This window comes from Pezoporus flaviventris, unplaced genomic scaffold (genome assembly GCF_033815535.1).
Source record: "Pezoporus flaviventris isolate CSIRO_AGI_PZ_B2104156 unplaced genomic scaffold, CSIRO_AGI_Pfla_v1 ptg000002l, whole genome shotgun sequence".
NCBI lineage: Eukaryota > Metazoa > Chordata > Aves > Psittaciformes > Psittacidae > Pezoporus > Pezoporus flaviventris.
In genome coordinates this window covers 49,082,914-49,105,165 of record NW_026892550.1, presented here as the reverse complement: position 1 = coordinate 49,105,165, position 22,252 = coordinate 49,082,914, and the positions used below count along the sequence as shown (strand labels likewise).

At 42.9% G+C, this 22,252-nt stretch overlaps 1 protein-coding gene across 1 annotated transcript; it reads left to right on the top strand.

Moving 5' to 3' along the window:
* The first annotated feature begins 11,351 nt into the window (after nt 1-11,351).
* LOC133274553 (alcohol dehydrogenase class-3) lies at nt 11,352-19,116 on the top strand. Its single transcript, XM_061463920.1, has 9 exons — nt 11,352-11,357; nt 12,242-12,343; nt 13,265-13,406; nt 13,979-14,066; nt 14,877-15,096; nt 15,621-15,881; nt 16,683-16,818; nt 17,714-17,852; nt 18,823-19,116. The coding sequence occupies exons 1-9, from the start codon at nt 11,352-11,354 to the stop codon at nt 18,845-18,847; spliced, it is 1,119 nt and encodes a 372-aa protein (XP_061319904.1). The 3' UTR covers nt 18,848-19,116.
* Nucleotides 19,117-22,252: the final 3,136 nt, after the last annotated feature.

The window sequence follows — 22,252 nt, the reverse complement described above, 5'->3', positions numbered from 1 at the left end:
GTCCTTTGTTTCTGTGGGGCTACCTGTGCAGTCAGGTGCGAAGACATTTTCTGGCCCATAAAATAATTCTTTTCACATGCAGTTCAGTTGAAGAGTTCTCCTCTCTTTCAAGGCAGGTTGTGTGAGAACCAACAGTGTGAATGGAATCACTATTCAAAGCAAAATGAGACAGGGTTTAATTCCACTTCATGTCATCAGATCTCATCTGTAGTAACATGGATTCAGTAGAAACAAAAACTTAATAATATTTCAATTCTCAGAGTATTTTACCAAATGTTTTCTGTGGAGGCCAAGCTACTTTATTGTATATTTAACTCCTAAATTAAACAGAAGCCAAAGGAAGCCTGTTTTAACCTAGCTTGTGAGGACAGAAAGAAGGAGCATGGAGAGATAAAGTATCCTCCGTATGCCAGATAAAAGCTTTTTCCAAGGCATTCCCTACTGCATTAAGGGTAGAGGGCATAACAGCAGTCTTGAGAGTAGAAGAATAAAATCAATAATATTGCCAGGGAATAAAGTACAACAAACCTCCTCGCTTCTGTCCTGTTCAGGATTATGCAAAGCCCATCTCTGTTGTTGCAATCTGCCAAGCATAGTAAACACCTGCTGTTAGTGTCTTTATTAGGACAGTTGCTGGCATCCAAAACAATAAACACATAAAATCATTCTTATGAGGGACATTTATAAGGCAGCCATCCAATTCTGTCTTCACAAGGAGGAATGAAGTGGCTTCTGACTGGGGAATGACAAAATAGTTGACACTACCAAGAGTCTTTCTCCCTGAAGATCCCCACCCACCCTCAGGTAAAGATTGATTTGTGTGATTGTGCAGTTGTGAATGACGTGTTTCTGACAGACTTCCCAATGGCTCTCTGATGCTGAGGTGCGCCAGGTGGGATCAGGGCCACATGCGCATCTCTCTGTGAGCCTCCATTTAGGAGCTGTCTGTAAGCGAGCAGGATCCACACTCCCCATCAGAACAGTCTGCCCATTAACACATGGCAACACTATGAAAAATCCTCAAAAACCATGAAAAATCCAGTAACATCTCACGAGGTAAACCCTTTGTGTGACAAAGCACAAATGGTGTTTCCTTAGACCTTAAACCACACTAATATTTAGCAAACATCACTTGGCTTCACGTACAGCCTCTGCCTGTCTATACAGATTCTGACTTAACAGGTCAGTTACAGTCTGCCTGAACAGCTTGAAGAATACTTTTGTTTCCAGCTAAGCACTGACAGATCAGTCCACTTGTGGAGCGAAGAGTGCAAAGCACATGAAGGCAACTAATCCTGGATAAGAACCACATCTTTGCTCCACCAAGTGTGGTGAGTGAACTGACAGGGTAACAGGCATGGACATGTGAACCAACTGTATAGCTGGGTGTCCTAAGCACGAGTCTACAGAGTAATGCCTTCCTGATCCATGAACGCTGCACTTTTTTCTGATCAGGAATAACCTGTTTTGCACCAGATTTGCAACAGGTTGCATCTGTTAACAGATGGCTTTTGATTTTTTCAAAATATTAATATTACTTTACCTATCATTTTGTTTAATAGCTGAAGAGTTGATTTCTGCTCACTGTAGAATTCTAAATGGTTCCTGATCCAAGAAGGGGTTTTATGTCATTATTGATAGTCTGCTAGGAAAGGATCCCATTCCTTAGGTATACAAAAAAAATCCTTTCAGCCACATGGAACAAGGATTTCTTTCTGATGGATAGGCCTCTTCTAGTCTATCATTTCCTTCTAGGTGAGAGCTGATGGGATCATGAAAGTCCTCAAGGCTGAATTAGGAGGGATTCAACACCTGAGCAACGATTTTTCTTTTAAGTCAAGAAGAGCTCTCATGCAATATTTCAAAGCTATCATCAATATATGGCATTTCTGACATGCTGGGGTCAAGTTCACAGGTGTGACCAGGAAAATCTGTTTTTCTTTACTGGTATCTAACCACATCAACTTTATTTTCAACCTCTTCATCCATCATCTTTCTGTGCTTTTTATCAGTCCCTCCGTGGCATCAGCTTAAAGTTGAGTATATGGTAAGTCCGTTGATTCTAGCTGGTTGCCAAATTACACATAACAACCGTGTGCATTCAATATTTTAATGTGTGGCATTTGTTTCCAGTTTAGCAATGGGAAGGACACATTGCTCTTTGGAGTGGTTTCCATTATTTAGCTTACCCGTTTCAGCTACAATTCTATTTTAATCATTTTTACTACTCAGTTTCTTTAAAATAACAAAAAGAACATCTCTTCTAGAATATAAATGCAAACTCAGCAGTCTAAAACTACCATCAATAAAACACCAGGAGGTTTATGCAAGGTACATTTTAACCCAGAAAAATATTTACTTCTCTGTCCTAGCAAACAGTTTATATGGGCAATGAGCCCATACATGAGGTTGCAAAAATCAGAAGGAAAAAAATGGGCTTGCTCCACAACATATATGTGAAGCATCAGAGTATCAAACATTGTTCACCACTGATTCTCACATACTGTTAGAACTTAATGTGGAAAGAACCCAATACTGAACAGATCATCATAGAATCATAGAATCATAGAATAGTTAGGGTTGGAAAGGACCTTAAGATCATCTAGTTCCAACCCCCCCTGCCATGGGCAGGGACACCTCACACTAAACCATATCACCCAAGGCCTCGTCCAGCCTGGTCTTGCACACTGCCAGGGATGGAGCATTCACAACCTCCCTGGGCAACCTATTCCAGTGCCTCACCACCCTAACAGTAAAGAACTTCTTCCTTATATCCAATCTAAACTTCCCCTGTTTAAGTTTTAACCCATTACCCCTTGTCCTATCACTACAGTCTCTAATGAAGAGTCCCTCCCCAGCATCCCTATAGGCCCCCTTCAGATGCTGGAAGGCTGCTATGAGGTCTCCACGCAGCCTTCTCTTCTCCAGGCTGAACAGCCCCAACATTCTCAGCCTGTCTTCATATGGGAGGTGCTCCAGTCCCCTGATCATCCTCGTGGCCCTCCTCTGGACTTGTTCCAACAGTTCCATGTCCTTTTTATGTTGAGGACACCAGAACTGCACACAATACTCCAGGGGAGGTCTCACAAGAGCAGAGTAGAGGGGCAGGATCACCTCCTTCGACCTGCTGGTCACGCTCCTTTTGATGCGGCCCAGGATACGGTTGGCTTTCTGGGCTGCGAGCACACACTGAAGCCGGCTCATGTTCATTTTCTCATCGACCAACACCCCCAAGTCCTTCTCCACAGGACAGCTCTGAATCTTTTCTCTGCCCAACCTGTAGCTGTGCCTGGGATTGCTCCGACCCAGGTGTAGGACCTTGCACTTGGCATGGTTAAACTTCATGAGGTTGGCATCAGCCCACCTCACAAGCGTGTCGAGGTCCCTCTGGATGGCATTCCTTCCCTCCAGGGTATCAACCGAACCACACAGCTTGGTGTCATCGGCAAACTTGCTGAGGGCACACTCAATCCCACTGTCCATGTCAGCGACAAAGATGTTGAACAAGACCAATCCCAACACCGATCCCTGAGGGACACCACTCGTTACTGGTCTCCAGCCGGACATTGAGCCATTGACCCCAACTCTTTGTGTGTAGCCATCCAGCCAGTTCTTTATCCACCGAGTGGTCCATCCATCAAATTGATGTCTCTCCAAGTTAGAGACAAGGATGTCGTGTGGGACAGTGTCGAACGCTTTACACAAGTCCAGGTAGATGACATCAACTGCTCTACCCCTGTCCATCAGTTCTGTAGCCCCATCATAGAAGGCCACCAAATTGTTCACGCAGGATTTCCCCTTAGTGAAGCTCTGCTGGCTGTCACCAAGCACCTTGTTGATTTTCGTGTGCCTTAGCATGCCTTCCAGGAGAATCTGCTCCAAGATTTTGCCAGGCACAGAGGTGAGACTGACTGCTCTGTAATTCCCCGGGTCATCCATTTTCCCCTTCTTGACAATGGGGGTTATATTTTCCTTTTTCCAGTCATCAGGAACTTCACCTGACTGCCATGATTTCTCAAATATGATGGCCAGTGGCTTAGCAACTTCATTCGCCAGCTCCTTCAGGACCCATGGATGGATCTCATCAGGACCCATGGACTTGTGCACATTCAGGTTTTTAAGATGGTCTCGAACCAGATCCTCTCCTGCAGTGGGTCCAAGGTCTTCATTCTCACAGTCCCTGCATCTGCCTTCCAAGACTTGGGTGGTTCGGTCAGAGCCTTTGCCAGTGAAGACCGAGGCAAAGAAGTCATTCAGAACCTCAGCCTTCTCCAAACCCTGTGTAGCCAGTTCTCCTGAGAGCTTCCTGAGGGGGCCTACATTCTCCCTAGTCTGTTTTTTATTTGCTATGTACCTGTAGAATCCCTTCTTGTTATCCTTAATATCCCTAGCCAAATCATTTAAATAATTTATTTAAATGATTTAAAGTATTTAAAGTTTTCTGTTTGTGACTCTGTACTCTTTTCTTATACTTAAGAGATGACAGTTACACACCATTTCTCATGAAGTGTTCCCTTGCCAGGTCTTTATGTTATAGAAGTAACACAAATATCAATCAATCTTTGCTTCTAGAACCATGTAAACTAGCACTATGCAGATGTAGTGTATGATGTGAATAATCCTTTGGCATTTATTTTAAGTCAAATACTCTGAGCTCACACACAAATGTTATGAGAGCCATGTCAAATGCACCAGTGGGCCATCAGTATTTTAAATACAATCTAGTTCCCATAAAAATCCAATATATCATGAGATTCTTCTCATTTACACCACTTCAGTGAAAATGTTGGTGGTGCGCACCTCTAGCAATATCATTCATATAAATGAAATGGTAAGCAAATAGATCTCTTATGCTGAGATGCTGATCAAATGTGTGGGGTTTAAACTTCCTATGAGTTTTTTAAAACCCACAATCTGCTATGCATAAAATAACAAGACTACTGAAGTAACGAACTCCTCTGAAAGCAGAGCTCAGGTGCTTCTTGAGAGATGAGGTAGATCAGCTTTTTTTCCCAGTGCAGGATCAACTCTGTCATTCTTGAGAGATAACTTGTAGTCACAGGCCTCCAATGATCATTGACTCCATTACCATTTCAAACTGTATTATACTGTCAAAGTTAATCTCCTCAGACTAAATATCCCACTCAAATGTATAGCTACTTTTCGTGCTGCTTAACACTGCTCTTATATAACCTTTGTCTTTCCCACTTTGAAGAGTTTTCGTCTTGCCAACTGTATTCCTGTTTCCACAGCCACTATGGCATTTGCCTTTCCTCTGCCCTCAAAGACCAGGATATTGCTAACTCACTTTGGCATCCACTGTTCTTTGCAGACTTCCTCTTCTGCAGAACTGGTTTTGACTTGTCACTTGCCATTCTATGGCGACCACTTCACTCAGCTGCACCCCAGTTTTTGAAAGCATTCCACCAGACTGTCAGGATCATTTTCTCATCCCCTCTTTCAGTGTGCTTTTCACCCTCCTGCTATCTGCACATTTAATGAGTGTACTCTGTTCCAACTTGGAAGTCACATAGTAGATGACTCTACTATGGATTGTGTCCAACAGCTTTAGGGAGAGGAAAACATGAGATACATTTCAAAACAGGGTGTTGATCTATAAGTTTGTTTTAGCCAATATACTGTGCACTGAATTTCTCAAATGTACCTAGTAAAATACAAAAGGAGAAACACTTTTTCCACTATTCTATTTACACCCTAAATGGAATGATTGTTGTTCCATGTTATGTCCCCTGTACTCAGCACCTGCAAGGCTACACTCGAATCCTGTGTTTGGTTCTGGGCCCCTCACTACAAGAAAAACATTGAAGTGCTGGAGTGGGTCCAGAAAAGACCAACGAAGCTGGTGAAGGATCTGGAGCACAAGTGTGATGAGGAGCGGCTGAGGGAACTGGGGGTGTTTAGTCTGGAGAAGAGAAGGCTCGGGGGGGACCTTATTGCTCTCTACAACTACCTGAAAGGAGGTTGTGGTGAGGTGGGGGTTGGTCTCTTCTCCCAGGTAACAAGTGACAGCACAAGAGGTAACAGCCTCAAGCTGCATCAGGGGAGGTTCAGATTGGATATTAGGAACAATTTCTTCCCCGAGAGGGTGGCCAGGCATTGGAACAGGCTGCCCAGGGTAGTGCTGGAATCACCATCCCTGGAAGCGTTCAAAAACCGCGTAGATGTGGTCCTCAGTGACATGGTTTAGTGGTGGCCTTGGCAGTACTGGGGTAATGGTTGGACTTGATGATCCCAAAGGTCTTTTCCAACCTAGCTGATTCTATGATTCTGTATCAGTAGCAGTAGCTGGTAGAGAAAACTTAGTGGAGTTCATCCTCCAGCTTTTTATGTGTTGACACCGTTCCCATGCCTCATAGTTAGCACTGCTGCCTGAACCTCTTTCCTTTTCTAATACAAAATTCTAGCACCTCTGTACCCCATTCCTCATAAATCATTACCAAATATGTTGTTTATTTAAATACTCTGTCAGCAGTGTGTAGAGGGAAGCAATGTGACTAGCCTTCTCTTTAAATTACTTAAGGTCTTACTGTAATTTGTTTCAGAAGGGATTTATTTTTCCCCCCAGAAACCTCAGAAACTAAATTTGCAACTCCTGAAATCTGCAGATCTAGAGACAGAAGAAGATTTGTTTGGTCTCATTATTTAACAAATTTATTTGATATTTAACAAATAAGTATTAAATCAGTATGTATTTGAAAAAGTGCAGCTAGCATTGAAAGGTAACAAGGGACAGCAGCTAGTCCCTTATTACTTGAAGCATTTTATACAAAGCAGTAGGTAATTTTAGTATTACCATGTAACATTTACACACATACATGGATGTGGTTTCATTTTTGCAAATGCTGTTGGACATTTAATATATTTTCGGCACCAAGTTCCACAGAATATTACAGCATAACCGTGCAAAATCTTCCCTGGAGAACAGGATTGTCACTGTGAGCAGGTCATTCTTTGAGCAGGTCACTGCCTCTTTCAGTGTTGAACATTGGACCCAAAACTCTATAATGCCTTTTGATCTCTTTCGAGCAACTCTTATCCCAGTCCATAGCCTTTTGAGCTTCTGGAAACTCCTCAGCACTATCAGCAATTACACAACACAACATGAATACACAAATGAGCTATCAGAGGTTAAAAAATTCCATCTGCTCTGATAACCTACAGTAGCTTCTGCACACAGAACTCACTTTGGCCTGCTATGAAAATTACCTGTAATTCTTGTAACTACTTTTTAAACATAAAACAATAAGACTGCAGGCAATGAGATAACACCAAGATAACTTGTTAAATGTCACAGTTGAGTGCTAGCACCTTTCTACCGAGAAAACATGATAAGAAGTTGCTCCCAATAAACAGTGTTTCCCTAACACTGCATGTGTCTGCACAGCCTTAATTTTATACTAATGACAAGTCTCAGAGAAAGTAATCAATTAGCCCAGTAACTCTGTAATAAATATAAACACGTAACTACATTTGTGCAGGATTGGGACTAAAAACCAAATTCGTTTTTGAAGGAAATCTAAACCTAGATGAAACAAAATCGCTATAAAATAACTCTGCCTTAAGTCAATTGTAACTTGAACTTTACCAGTTACTTTGAACTGTTGCTATTTATCGAACATATATAAAATTATACATGTTCCTTTTCCAGGTTAAATAAAAGTGGCTCATCCACCTGAGTAAAGGCTGGTAATTGGTGTCATTTTGGCACAGTAGATAACACATAATGATTTCAAGGCCATTGGTGTCCCTATATACTACCAGAGCCCTTTGGCGTTGTGGCAGCCAAGTGTTCTTAGTGACACCGCTTTTCGTTAGTTTGTTTATAATTTATAATTCATACAATTCATGACACAAGCTAAGATCTTACAAGCAACCATACCTCAGTTTACAAAGGTATGCAGTATATTTACTTATGCGAAAAGTGCTCTACTTGATAAGCAGCAAGTGACTTTTTCCTGTCGGGAAATGGAGAGTCCTAATTCAACTAGTAGCTTGTAATTGTCTTGATGCCATTTTCCACTTACCCCCCAAGAGAAATCCCATAAATTTAATAGCAGTGGCATTACCTAGTTCTTGAACTCGATCTTTTCAGTTTTGGTATTTCTTTACTTTTTCTGCTGCTGCATCCACCAAAGATGTTGATTAACTCTCATACCTAATTGTGATGTTAACTACTAAGGCCTGAACTTCCTTAACAAATACCAGAATCGTAGAATCGTAGAATCGTAGAATCACAGTCACAGAATGGTTTTGGTTGGGAAAGACCTTAAGACCATCTTGTTCCAATCCCCATGTTGTGGGCAGGGACACCTCACACTAGACCATATTACCCAAGACTCTGTCCGACCTGGCCTTGAACACCACCAGGGATGGAGCATTCATAACTTCTTTGGCAGCTGGTTCCGGTGCTTCACCACTCTCACAGTAAAGAACTTCTTCCTTATATCCAACCTGAACTCCTGTTGAAGTTTAAACCCATTGCCCCTTGTCCTATCACTACAGTCCTTGCTGAAAAGCATCCTTGTAGGCCCCCTTCAGATACTGGAAGGCTGCTATGAGGTCTCCACGCAGCTTTCTCTTCTCCAGGCTGAACAGTCCCAACTTTCTCGGCCTATCTTCATACGGGAGGTGCTCCAGTCCCCTGATCATCCTCGTGGCCCTCCTCTGGACTTGTTCCAACAGTTCCATGTCCTTTGTATGTTGAGGACACCAGAACTGCACACAATACTCCAGGTGAGGTCTCACAAGAGCAGAGTAGAGGGGCAGGATCACCTCCTTTGACCTGCTGGTCACGCTCCTTTTGATGCAGCCCAGGATACGGTTGGCTTTCTGGGCTGCGAGCGCACACTGAAGCCGGCTCACGTTCAGATCCGTGGTAACTCGCACCCTAACAGCTGCCTGGAAGTGCCGAGCTCTGCCATCCTCGCAGCGCCGCCTGGTGGTGACCCGCCGCTGCTTCCTCTGCACGCAGCCAGCGCGCTCCCCAATGGGGTACAATCGAAGTTCCGCTGAGCTCCCCTACCTGCCGCAGCGTGATGGTCACAGCTAGAGGGATACTTTTCCGCCGCTTTGGTAGCGCTCGCTAACTGGGCAGGACTGCAAATTGAGCAGATAAGGAGAGGGTCCCTCAAATTGTGCTCGATTCCTAAAACATCACTGGTTTCACAGCTGACCAAATAATTACGTTTGAAAGTATTTATACACAGGTATTTATACACAGAGGAAAACACTGCCATGTGCAAGCAAGGAGGTACCAGCATAAACCTTCTCCCAGATTTATCTTTAGAATTTCCCTTGCATAGTTAATTTAGATTGGATATAAGGAAGAAGTTCTTTTCTATGAGAGTGGTGAGGCACTGGAATGGGTTGCTTAAAGAAGTTGTGAATGCTCCATCCCTCGCGGTGTTCAAGGCCAGGTTGGACAGAGCCTTGGGTGAGATGGTTTAGTGTGAGGTGTCCCTGCCCACGGCAGGGGGGTTGGAACTAGATGATCTTAAGGTCCTTTCCAACCCTAACTATTCTGTGAATCTGTGCTCTCCGCCCGCACTGGGCTTCTAACCACCAATAACCGCTCCGGCTCCGCCATCACCGCCGGGTACCTGAGGAGCGCGGCAAGGAGCCCGCGGCCCGTAACCACCGCCCCAGCTCCAGCACCGCCCCGCTCCGCCCCGCAGCGCGCATGCGCCCCAGCGTGGGACGGGGCTTCCCCGCCTGTTCCGCTCCGTTCCCTCCAGTCCCCTCGGCTCCCGTCCCCTCGCCTTGCGTGTCGGCGGGCCGCTGCAGCCCTGCGCCATGGCGAGTGGGGTGAGGCGCCTCGCGGCTGCGTCTGGGCCCGGGCCCGGGCCCGGGCCCCGGCCCCGAGCCCCGGACGCCGAGACTGAGGGAGTCGTGCGAGCGCGGCGGTGGTGACCGGGCGGCTTCCCGGGGCTGGGGGAGGTTCGCGGGTCGTTGCTGGTTCGTTCGCTCCCGCCTGAACGGTGCGGTGCGAGCGTGGAGCGCACGGGGGAGCGGGGGTTGGTCTGGCCTGTTCTCACTGCCCTCCTGCGGGCGTAAGGTGTGCGCGGTGCCGTTGTTAGCCGAGGGAGGCTCCTGCTGGGAGTGTATGCAGGGTCGGGAGCAGAAATCCCGGCGCTGCTCCCCGCCGAGTGTTACAGCCGGCTCCCGCTCCCGCTCCGTGGCCCGGAGGGTCCCAGCTGTGCGCTCGGAGCGGTGGTGGAAGAGCACGCAGCAAACTGAACTGCGCGGTTCCGTGCGGGCTTGGGGCGGCTGTGGCTGTAACCCCGAAGGAAGGGAAAATGGGATCACTGCGCGCGGGGCGGGAAGGTGTGGGCTCCCCGGCACACATGCGGTCACTGCGAGGCAGTGAGGAGCGCTCCGGCAGCTGCGGTGGGTGGGGGTGGGAGATGGTCGGGCATGTTCACCCCGTGCTTCTTCCTCTGTGACTGTTGGGTGGGAGAAGAAAGAACGGGTGCGTGTTTGGGATGATGCTGCTTGGCAAACAAGGGCGATCCTTGAGGCCGCTCGGCAGCAGTGGTGCCAGTATGTTCTCAATACAGCTAGACTGATTGCTCTCAGAACCATTGCCTGGCGAGGTCACTGCTTTCAAAACACAATAGTCTGAACCTAGTGAATACTGCTTGAAATTGTGTGCAGCAGTTCAGTGCCCCAGGTCTGAGCAGGTTGCGTGGTCTCGCTTGAACAACTGCTGAAGGCTGGTTCAAACGAGCAGCAGTTTCTGAGCGGATAGGAGAGCTGCTGTCACTGCTGAGGGCTTGATTTCATCTTGAGTGAGACACAGACAGCTGTTGATACGTGTAGCTACAAGCAACTGAACCAAAGACATCCTGTGCTAAGACATTAATAGAGAAAATGAAGAGCTTTAGGGGGCCTATAGGGATGCTGGAGAGGGACTCTTCATTAGGGACTGTAGTGACAGGACAAGGGGTAATGGGCTCAAACTTAAACGGGAAGTTTAGATTGGATGTAAGGAAGAAGTTCTTTACTGTAAGGGTGGTGAGGCACTGGAATGGGTTGCCCAGGGAAGCTGTGAATGCTCCATCCCTTGCGGTGTTCAAGGCCAGGTTGGACAGAGCCTTGGGTGAGATGGTTTAGTGTGAGGTGTCCCTGCCCACGGCAGGGGTGTTGGAACTAGATGATCTTAAGGTCCTTTCCAACCCTAACTATTCTATGATTCTATGAAAGTGGTTGTGTTTTTTTATTTTCTTTTTTCCAGTTATTGGCTTCAGTAATTTCAGCAAAGCAACAGCAGGAAGCTTTGGTCAGGAGATGGGGCTTTTCTGATACCCGTTCTGAACAGTCATGGGGCCTTTATGGCTGTATGTGCTGACTGCCGTTTCAAAAGCCAGCTTCTGTAAAGTTTCTGAATCATAAGTTACTATTTCAAAATATATTCCCAGATATATAATGTTAGTTTTAGGAAGATCAGAACTTAACCCATAAAGAGACATTTCTCCTCTCTCTAATTCTGTGGTTAACTAAGCTTATGGAAATTCATACTTTAGGAATACAGTCTCTTGTGCAAGAACAAGTGACTTCATGAGGGGAGGATGAGGGATAGGTTGAAAACCTGCAAATTGTTTACCTAATGATGGCTCCTCTTTCCTTTTGTGCCTTGAATTCAGGTTTTCTGACAAAATCTTTGGTATGTTTAGAGATTAGGGCAGAATGCCCATACTGTGACTCCACAGTTATTTACTGTGTCACATTGTCCTGGGTTCAGCTGTAGCAGTTACTTTTCTCCTTCTTAGTAGCTGGTGCAGTGCTGTGTTTTGGCTTCAGTCTGAGAACAGTGCTGATAACACACTGGTGTTTTAGTTGTTGCCAAGTAGCGCTTACCCTGACGAAGTACTTTTCAGTCGCTCATGCTCTGTGAGTGAGGAGGAGCACAAGAAGCCGGAAGGAAGGAGACACAGGACTCCTGACCCATTTTAGTATTTAAGTACCACCTAAGCACTCCTGGGTTTGTTCTAGTTTTTGCTCAGTAAGAGAGTGAAATCCAGATTTCAGATCTTGGTTTACTTATTATTATTTGTCTTCCTGAAAGCAAATGTAGGGCAATTAAACCTTTGTGTTGAAATTATGAGTTCCAGCTCTGGGATTCCTTCCAAAAGCCAGTACTGTTTCTCTCATTTTCTCACTTGGCTGAACAAGAATTGTTTTAAATGAACCATACAACAGATGTCCTCTTGTTGTCTTTTAGGTTATTAAATGCAAGGCTGCTGTTGCTTGGGAGGCAGGTAAACCTCTGTCTCTTGAGGAGGTGGAGGTTGCTCCACCAAAAGCTCATGAAGTTCGTATCAAGGTAATTATATCAACTATTAGCTGTATAGTGTATTTTGGGAGACCATATATTAAAGCTGAACGGTTTGTTTATCAACAGAAGAAATGTTGAACATACAGCATTAGTAAACTAGCATCTCAGCTGGCTTTACAAAGAAGGAAATTACGGTATTTAGCTCTTATGTTTATGAAGACCGCTGAGTTTCTATGGATGTGACTTCACAATCCATTCTAGTGATCATGGCTAGTCTTGGGGATCAATTCCAGTTGTTACCAACTGAACTGCCACAAAACATCTGAGCTTGGAGCACCTTTGATCTTGTTTGAAGGCCATCAGCTTGTGAGCTGTTGCAGCTGTAACAAGCTGGATTTTACTTCAGTCAGGCCATGAAGTTACTATCTGCTGAGCTGTGATTTGGTCTCCTGTATTCCCCATACCCAAGTTTCTGGTTTGATCGGGACTTTCCAGTAGCCCCTATCTGCCCGAAAGTACACATTAAAGTGAAAATTATCTCTGTAGAAAGGGTCTCTGCATGGTGCTTAAGACTTGGATTTATGCGGTACTGAGAGTTCCGTGTGGTCTTTGTGGTCATTTTACCTTTGAGAGGCTAACTTCAAATCTGAGATGCCAGCCTACTTTGAAATGACTCCATGTACTGATTTCTAGCTTTAGGAAACTAGATGTCTGATCTTCTGCTAATTTCATGTCAGAATTTAGTTGATGGAAATGAGGAAAGATGTACTATCACAACTTTACTTTTCAAAGTAAGAAAAAGTGCCTTGGCACTCCTGAGCCTTGGCAGGAGTGAAAGTATGTTGGCCATAACACAAACACTGCCAAGACTGGCACATTTGCGCTGAATTTCTGACCGAAGGGAAATACTTAGATCTGTGCTACTATTCTGTTTTTCAAGTTGGCCTCAGGTTATATATTTCCTTGCAGGTAGTTGCCACTGCTGTCTGTCACACCGATGCCTATACTTTGAGTGGTGCTGATCCTGAAGGATGTTTCCCTGTCATCTTGGGTCACGAAGGAGCAGGAATTGTAGAGAGTGTTGGGGAAGGAGTAACAAAAGTAAAGCCAGGTAAAAAATATCTTACAACTGTTCTGCCTTCCTTAAGTATTTCCTTACTAGAGGGTCAGCTGTCAAATTGGGCCACTGAAGTGCTATATTACAGGAGTTGTATTGTCTTATTCTAGTGTGTATGCCTGTGTACATTTCTCTTGTCTGTGAGATACAACACAACTCTGTTCAGTGTGCTCTTGGTTTAATGCTTGAAAGAGCCCACCATACCAATTTCTTACTTGAAATTATATGCATATAGTTAGAGTTTTTGTTTTTGTTCTTTTTCAAACGAAGGCTTTAAAATTATTAATCATGTCACTCACTGTTGATTTGTGATTGTTTTGTTTTACAGTAACTTTCCTGTTTGTTCTGGAATGATGAAATGCTCAGTATCTGTTCAGACATGAGAAAAGTGTTCTATCTAGCACTCTCCATAAACAGTGCTACTGTATACTGCAAACAGTTCTTGATACACGAAGGAGGTTTTAAGTGAACACAAGGTCACATAAAAGCCATGAAATCTTAGTAACTTCATTTTTTCCTGTTGCCTTGTTTGACTTGATCACTAGTATTTTTTTTCCTTTCCTTAGGGGACACTGTTATCCCTCTGTACATCCCCCAGTGTGGAGAGTGCAAGTTCTGTAAGAATCCTAAAACAAATCTGTGCCAGAAGATAAGGTCTGTATGCTTTTTATTTTGACACAAAGTATAGTATTTGTTTAATGTATATCTGTTCTAATTACCTAAAGTAATAGACAAGAGTTATCTTTGGAGAATAAGTCTCTTGAGGCATCATTTAGTGACTTGGAAAGTGTGTTTTAAGGAGTCAGTTATTCTACATTCTTCCCTAAAATGACTGCATTTTATTTTTTGCCCTTTAATAAATCTGTTTCCCTGTTTTCATGTATGTGAAGGTGGAAACTGCTATCTTGTGTCCACAGCTTTGAAAACATAAATGCTCTGACTCCATATTTAATCCATACTTTAGGGAAGCACTTTAGGGAGGTAAGCTCTTGTGACTGAACACCAAAGCTATCAAGTGTTACAGAATCATACAGAAAGCTCTGTTTTCCTTGACACCTGCTTCCCAGCTAATTTCCAGCTCCCATTCTGGAAAATAAAAATCCTTCCCAAACACAAACAAAACCCCCAGTGACACAATTGGCTGGTGCTAAGCAAGGGAGGTTTACTGAAGGAGGTGAACATGGGGGTGTGGTGCTGTGGCACAGGCAGCTGGCATTGGTAACCAGCAAGGTCAGCATGTTGATAAACTCAGTTTCTTTCAGTGCTTCCATGGAGGAATTAAGAGCATGAAGTTTTAAGAGTTCAGAATCTAATTTCTGTGAGCTCCTGGGTTTACTGGAATGACTGAAAAATAACAGTGAAAGTGTGCAACTGCATCTCTGGTTTAGTTACTTAACGGATACTGTCTGCTGGGAGTATTGACTGCTTAAAATGCTGACGGTACTTTACTGTCTTTGCCTTAAGAATTACTCAAGGGAAAGGAGTCATGCCTGATGGTACCAGCAGATTCACTTGCAAAGGAAAGCAGATCTTCCACTTCATGGGGACTAGCACCTTCTCCGAGTATACTGTGGTGGCTGATATCTCAGTAGCCAAGATAGATGCTGCAGCACCTCTCAATAAAGTGTGCCTCCTGGGCTGTGGCATCTCCACTGGCTATGGGGCTGCTGTTAACACTGCCAAGGTAAAGGCTGGGGTTGTCTCTGGCTTTTCTCTGAAACTGTATCTGACCCAAAGTACACAGATAGCTGAGGGACTAGATTAGGACTGTAAACAAGACGTACCAAATTCTTTTCTCTTCAACTTCTAGTGAAGTTGAAGTTTAGCTAAGGATGTCTAACTTCTCCGTAAAGGCCAGAAGAACCTGATGTCCTTTAGAGGAAATCCAGGTAGAAGATTCTGCATCCCTTTTGATAGCAACTAGATATAAATTACTCTTCCAATTCATCTTAATCTTGCTGCAAGTCTGATAGCCTGAAGCTCAAGGTGAGGCAGAGCTGGTAGGTGAGTGTGTATGAGTCTCAGGCAGGTTGTAGGAGTTGAGTCTTTGGGCAAAAAGAAAAGCTTTGAACCTAAAGAGCCTTTGGATGAAACTTCTGTATAGTATCCCTTATCTAAGTGATGAAGTCTCATATTTGCTTTCATGTTTCTTTCATTATGGACTTGTTAACCTGTGTCCCCACTCATGTTTTTTTTTCTTTTTCCTAGGTAGAACCTGGTTCTACATGTGCCGTCTTTGGTTTAGGAGGAGTTGGGCTGGCAGTTATTATGGGCTGTAAAATAGCTGGAGCCTCCCGGATCATTGGCATCGACCTTAACAAGGATAAGTATGCCAAAGCCAAAGAGTTTGGAGCTACTGAGTGCATTAGCCCTGAAGACTTGAAGAAGCCCATACAAGAGGTGCTGGTGGAGATGACTGATGGTGGTGTTGACTACTCATTTGAGTGCATTGGTAACGTTGGAGTCATGGTAAGTGTTTGCATAACATTAGTATGTAGAGGGTGGGCACAGCTAACTGCCACTTAGTTGTTCAGCTAGGTAGCAAAATTAGCTGCATTCTTGTTACAGCAAACATGCCATACTAATTCATTTATTAAATAGTAATGATAACTGCTATGAATAAAAAGGTCATTTTAGATCCAATCCTAACTATACAGTGAAAACAGATGCTAGTTCTTAGGTTGAAAATGGCACTTCAACTTACAGAATCATTGAAAATGGTTTGGTTTGGAAGTGACCTGAAGCTCAACTAATTCTAACGCCTCTGCCATGGGCAGGGAAATTTACAATCTTTTTTTTTTTCTTAATGGGAATTCTTTGAAAACCTTAGTTTTCAGATTGAAAAATTAACAAAACCCACAACAAATATATTGTACAATGAACAATAAAATCTCAAGGACCACTGACTATTTTCCCAGTTCCTCAAATAATGAATTTAACCTTTGGAAATGCAGAAGTACTATGGAGTGTAAGGCTAAGTTTTCAGAAATTCCAACAGCATTCCTAACTGTCAGTAACATGGTCTACACAGTCTCTGATTACAGTTTATCCCAACTCCCAGTGGGAGTTCAGAGTGACTTTGGAAGCCAGATGGGATGTAAAAAGAAGAAAGTGAATGGAAAAATTAATGCTATTTTTAGTGTATTTATTGTTCCTTAAATGCTAGTGTGGTAATGCATTAAGTGGGGGAAAGGAAGTGCAACCTTATGTTGCCTAGACTGGCAAAACATCAGCAATACATGCTCTGCTTTGTCCTACCTATCTGTGAAGAGGGCTGCCTTGGAAGCCTGCCACAAAGGCTGGGGAGTCAGTGTGATTGTTGGAGTAGCTGCCGCTGGTCAGGAGATCTCCACACGGCCATTCCAGCTTGTAACTGGGCGGACATGGAAAGGAACTGCCTTTGGAGGTAACTTTCTTTTTGGTGTGGGAATGATTTATTATGGGTTAAAGCTGGGAAGAACACACCGCCTTGCTTTTGCAAGAAAAGTGCAGCTGATAGGCTATTTGTAAATGCTGTGTTGACTTCCAATATTAAGACTTTTAAAAGCTGATATTCCTACAGATGATAGGCTACAAATAAACACAGTGTAATATCTCACGTGTTCTGAGGAGAGCTATAGCTATATGCTATTTAGTACTAAAGGAGCACTGTAGATTGTTTTATCACCCAGTTTGGTCCAGTGAAAGGACCTAGTCTTTGAGAAGATGAGAACTCACATAAACATGTTTGTGTTGCTTAATCACTAAGCAGATTGTAGGGCTAACCTGAGAATGTGCTATAAAGAGCTTTAAAGTAAAAAAGCAGCAAATGCTTGATCCACATTTTCTGCTGTCAGACCAAAACCACACTGCCACTTTCAGAGCTACTGATTGCTCGGGGATTCAGTAGTTGCTGAAGACCGTGGAAATATCCAAACTTGATGGTATTATTACACTACTCTTTCTCCAAGTAATACAATACTTAATTAGGCTATAAAGATACATAGAGGTGCTGACAGAGATGCCTGTGCATGCTTTTCTAGGGCTTTTTTTCAGGGCCACTGTTACGTTGAATGCAGAAATACCTAGTGAAAAGTTAGTGCACTTAGGTGTCTGAATAATATGTGCTCTTGCCAGACCTAGCTCTTGTCTTGCTTTCCTTAATGCCTGCCTAGAGCAGGAGGTACAAACATATCACTGATCTTAGTTCCTTTTCATATATGTCACACAAGCACCTGTGTGAGATTGTATTTTTTTTTCCTTCTGTTTTTTCTGAGGTGGGTGGAAAGGCAAAACACAATCGTGTGCTTTGTGTCTTTCAGGCTGGAAGAGCGTAGACAGTGTGCCAAAACTGGTGACTGACTACATGTCCAAAAAGATCAAGGTTGACGAATTTGTGACTCACACCCTACCTTTTGACAGAATTAATGAGGCTTTTGAGCTGATGCATGCAGGAAAGAGGTAATGTTCCTAATACTGAAAGGTGCAGAAGACATTTCTTGATGAGACACTGTCAAAATACAGGTTCCCCGCTCAGTATCCTGTTTTAAACAGGGAGGATAAAGGCTGACATATACCACACACATTCATTCAGAGATAAATACACTTTCTCTGAGCTTTTAGGCATGTGCAAAACACAAGCATAGAGTAAAAAGGAAGCAACAATTTATAAGGGAATTACACAGGAATGTAAAGCTGATGATGGGGACAAGTCTGTCTTGGGCTTCCAACACTGCTAAAATATTCTTCCTCAGGAGACTGAAGGGGAGTTCACATTCATACATTTGTACAAGTCATTAAGGTATTATCTATTTTAGTTAAATAGTAGATTTCAGTGTATTTCAAACTACTTGGGATAGATTACCAGCACAGTCAATCACTTGGAATGATCTGTTAATATGCTGCTGAAATAGTAACTATGTTCTTTACCTCAATGTATTTCTATTTTGAATGTCAGTTAACAGTAACTGCATTTGTACTTTTTACAATTGGAAACACTGCATCTGTGCAAATTTCACCCAAGAGTTGATCCCCTTTGCCAGTTACAAACTGCTTTTATTTCCTACCTGAGCATGTCCTATGAAACTAATAATGGAAGTTATTTAAAATTCTCCAAGCAGCCAGAAGAGGGAATGCCTGTAAATATTAATGTTCCTGAAAACTGACACTCATACTTTGAAAAAGCTTCCACTTTGAGTGCATCTTACTGGGGGAAGAGACTATAAAAAAAAAAACAAACCCAAAGATAACAAGCATTACCAACCCATTTTTAACCAGGATTTTTATTAAATATTATAGGCATAAGCATAACTTCATTCTTGAAAGAGACAAAGTTAAGTTAAAGTATGTCTCAGCAATGAAAGGGAGGGAAGAAAAGGGAAAGAGCGGACTTACTGGTAACTCTCTTTTCCTTTTCTTTTTGCATTTTAAGCATTCGAACTGTTCTAAAGCTTTAGAACCAAAGGTGGACCTTCCAGTTGACCAGCAACATGGTAACTCTCCTTTTATAATGGAACTTCTGATAGAATCACAGAACCAAGTAAATGAAAACTCACTGGGACTAGAAAGATGATGTATTTTAGGGTGAGCATTCTAAATGTTAAATAACAAAAACAATCAGTAATCACTGAATAGTGTTATATAATTAGCACTGGTTGTGGAACTTGTTCTGCAAATTCAATAGTTCCTAACTCCATTAATCTACTTAATAAAAGCTTATTTCTAAGCAATGTTGTAATTATTGAGCAGTAAGACTGTGACTATGATTGCTGTGTCTTGACTGTTTTCCTCTAATGACTTTACAGTGTGTACATGACAGAGCATTCTTCAGCATCAGTAGGAAATGATATGTGATTCATTACTCTAGGCAGTCTGCTAATCACAGCTGGGTTGAGAAGCAGCACTGATGTGCTGAAACTGTACTGAGAGAGTGGCAAGAACTCCTGACAGTTGTCAGGCTTCTGAGGCTGCTCTAGGACTCCCAGCGATGTTCCACCCAGCTCTACCTTGAAGCCAGCTGTACAGCAGAATGTGGTTGGATGTATGACCTAAGTGTCCAGCTGTACCCAGGTTCACTTGGGAAGTCCCTGTTCTGCCTTATTACAGTACCTGTAGGTAGGCCTGTTGTAAAGGTGATGGCCCAGACTACTCTAGTCACTTGCCTTAGTGGTGTCCTCTAAGACTTCATTCAGTGGCAGTTTTGCCATTTCCTTAAATGTACTGGCACAGTTGAAGCAGCCTTTGCAGCCAACACTGATAAATAGTGTGGGATTGTTACCTCTATTTAGTCAAGCATGGAATGTTACTATTAGAGCAACAGTCTGCTCTTGACGGATGCAGGGGAACAACAGTGAAGAGCATCGTTTCATAAAGGCTTCAGGGGTTTGTAGAATTAATTTGGTTGTTTTTTTTTTGGAGGAGGAAGGCTTAAATCTTAATGTTGGAGTTGCAGATTTTCTCCTTAACTATAGTTGAAGTGATCTAACCAGATAAAACTTCCTTAAAAACACAGAGGAATAGCAGAAAACAGACTGCAGAGGCAGAAAGGCTACCCACTTGAAGTTGTAACAGCAAATGTCAGTGCTTTTCAATGACCCAAGGACACTGCTTAAGAGAGAAGTTTCATATTTTCAGGGAGCCTTGTCAAAACAACTCTTCCAGGAAACCCTGAATGCAAACGGAGGTCTTACTAGACGAAATTCCCTCTCAACACTAACAACTACCTTACTCAAGTCACTGCTGTACAACTGGGACAATTACATTTTTCCCATTTGTCATTAGCAAGGTATCCCTAGAGCATTCTAAAAATAGTTGAGGGAGCTGCTTTTCTAACTTCATTTCAGGCAGGGTAAACAACAGCATTGACTCCTGGGAATGCCATAATAACTCAATTTTGAGCAACCAGAAGAAATAAAAAGTGAGTTTGCACCAGGAATATGAGCCTTCCACCACAGCAGTGAAGTGGCAGTACCTTATAGCTCAGAAATGCTGGCTAAACATTAGACAGATTAGTAGAAACTTGCTGTCAAGCTGTTCCACTGAGAGTATTCTATAAGATGGTATCAACAGAATATTAGCTCAACATCTTAACAAAACTAGCCCCAACTGGATCTAACAGATTGAAAGTATTTATGCTGTAACAGTTGTTCCTCGAGGCTGTGCAGACTAGATCAAGAACATATAATCATGTTGTCTGCATTACATTATTACTTAGAGAATCTGCATCTTAAGAGTGGAAAGCTAGTCTTGTCATACCAAAGTAACAGCAAAAGACATTTAGTGATACTAGAGCACTGAAAGACCTACAGGTTCTTCCCAGTCTGAAGAACTGATGGCCTAGCTGTTACATAGCAGCTTTCAGACTACTTTGTCCTGCAAAGTAATTGATTCAATGGAGCATGTTTCAAATAGTCTCTTTGAAGTTGCCGAGCTAGCAACAGGACTCAAACTCAAGAGCTTGTACCCCATCCTTGGTGATTAGGGGACTGAACCGCACCATCTGTAAAGACTTCAGTGGACAAAATGTTTCCACCAAATGATTATGTGAAACGTGTATGTACTCTGCTAGCTGACACACAGAAGATGCAGCTTGTTCCCTCTCTTCATCCTGTTACTTTTATTCAAAATCGGCTATCAAATCTCTCCTCTAATATTTATGTCAACTTGCATAAGCAGCATGAAGAGTTTCCATACACTCTTACATGATAGTAAGGGGAATATATTAAGAGATTGCTTCAGAACTAATTGCAGGAATGCGGTTGGTTTTCTTGCAAAAGTGTATACAATTTATAAAAATTTCATTAGAAAATAGATTTAAGCTGGGGTTTTTGTTTTTTTAAGTGAATAGCAACTTTTGTAAGAATCAAAACCAGGTAATTTCCCAAATGCAGTCAGTACAAATCTAGTATTTCCAAGCAAAGTTTCAGCTAGATAGGTGAGAAAATAGACTTTCACAATATTTTAAAGCAAGTTTTGTTCTCCAGGCTGATGTGCCATCTGTTGAAAAACCTAGTGTAGATGCTGACTAAGCTTTCTACTTGTTTAAAAATACTGTGTACTAGTATGAACTCAGTATAAATAATTCTCACACTATTCTTTCAGTTTATAGGCAGAAATGCACAGCCTCAGAGTTTACCTATATTAAAAACGTGCAGTGTTAAATTTGGTTGTATTGGTACAATGACAAAGAGGTATTCCAGTGGCACACGTGCTCGTTTAAGGGAGATTTTTGACTGGCTGCATGCATATACCATTACGGCTTGCACTAGTGCAATCAAACCTGGATATAACCAAGAATGTCACATCTGGGTTGGATCACAAGAAGTTATTTCTGTTAAAAGCAGCTGCAACTTTTATTTTATAGACCAAAAGTGAAGCCCCCCCTCCTCCCCCCCCCCATCATACACACACATAGAAAAGGCAAGACCATTGTAACCATTCAATTGAATGATATGGTGGGCAAACCTTCAGAACAATCATCTCCTCAATACATTACATCTCATTCAACACAGGTAATTCAACTCAAGTACTACAATCTGTTCTGTTAAAATCTGTACACACACACACACGCACACACATGCACTCCTTATGCATCAGTTCAGGTCACTTTACTGCATAATTAAAAATAACAATAAAGGTAATGAAAACATTGCAATGATGCTCTTACAGCAACAGAGGTCTGAGGCACTCAGGGCAGAGAAGACATTTTCTGGCAAGTTTGGTATTTGGTAGTACACGAGTCCAGTTCTATGAAGCACTAACCCCTTTCCCCCACCTAAATTCTGCAGTGCTAAGGGGAGCCAAGGGTATGGTATGCAGTACCTCATATTCTTGGGTCTAATGTGGCAACAAATTCATCAGAC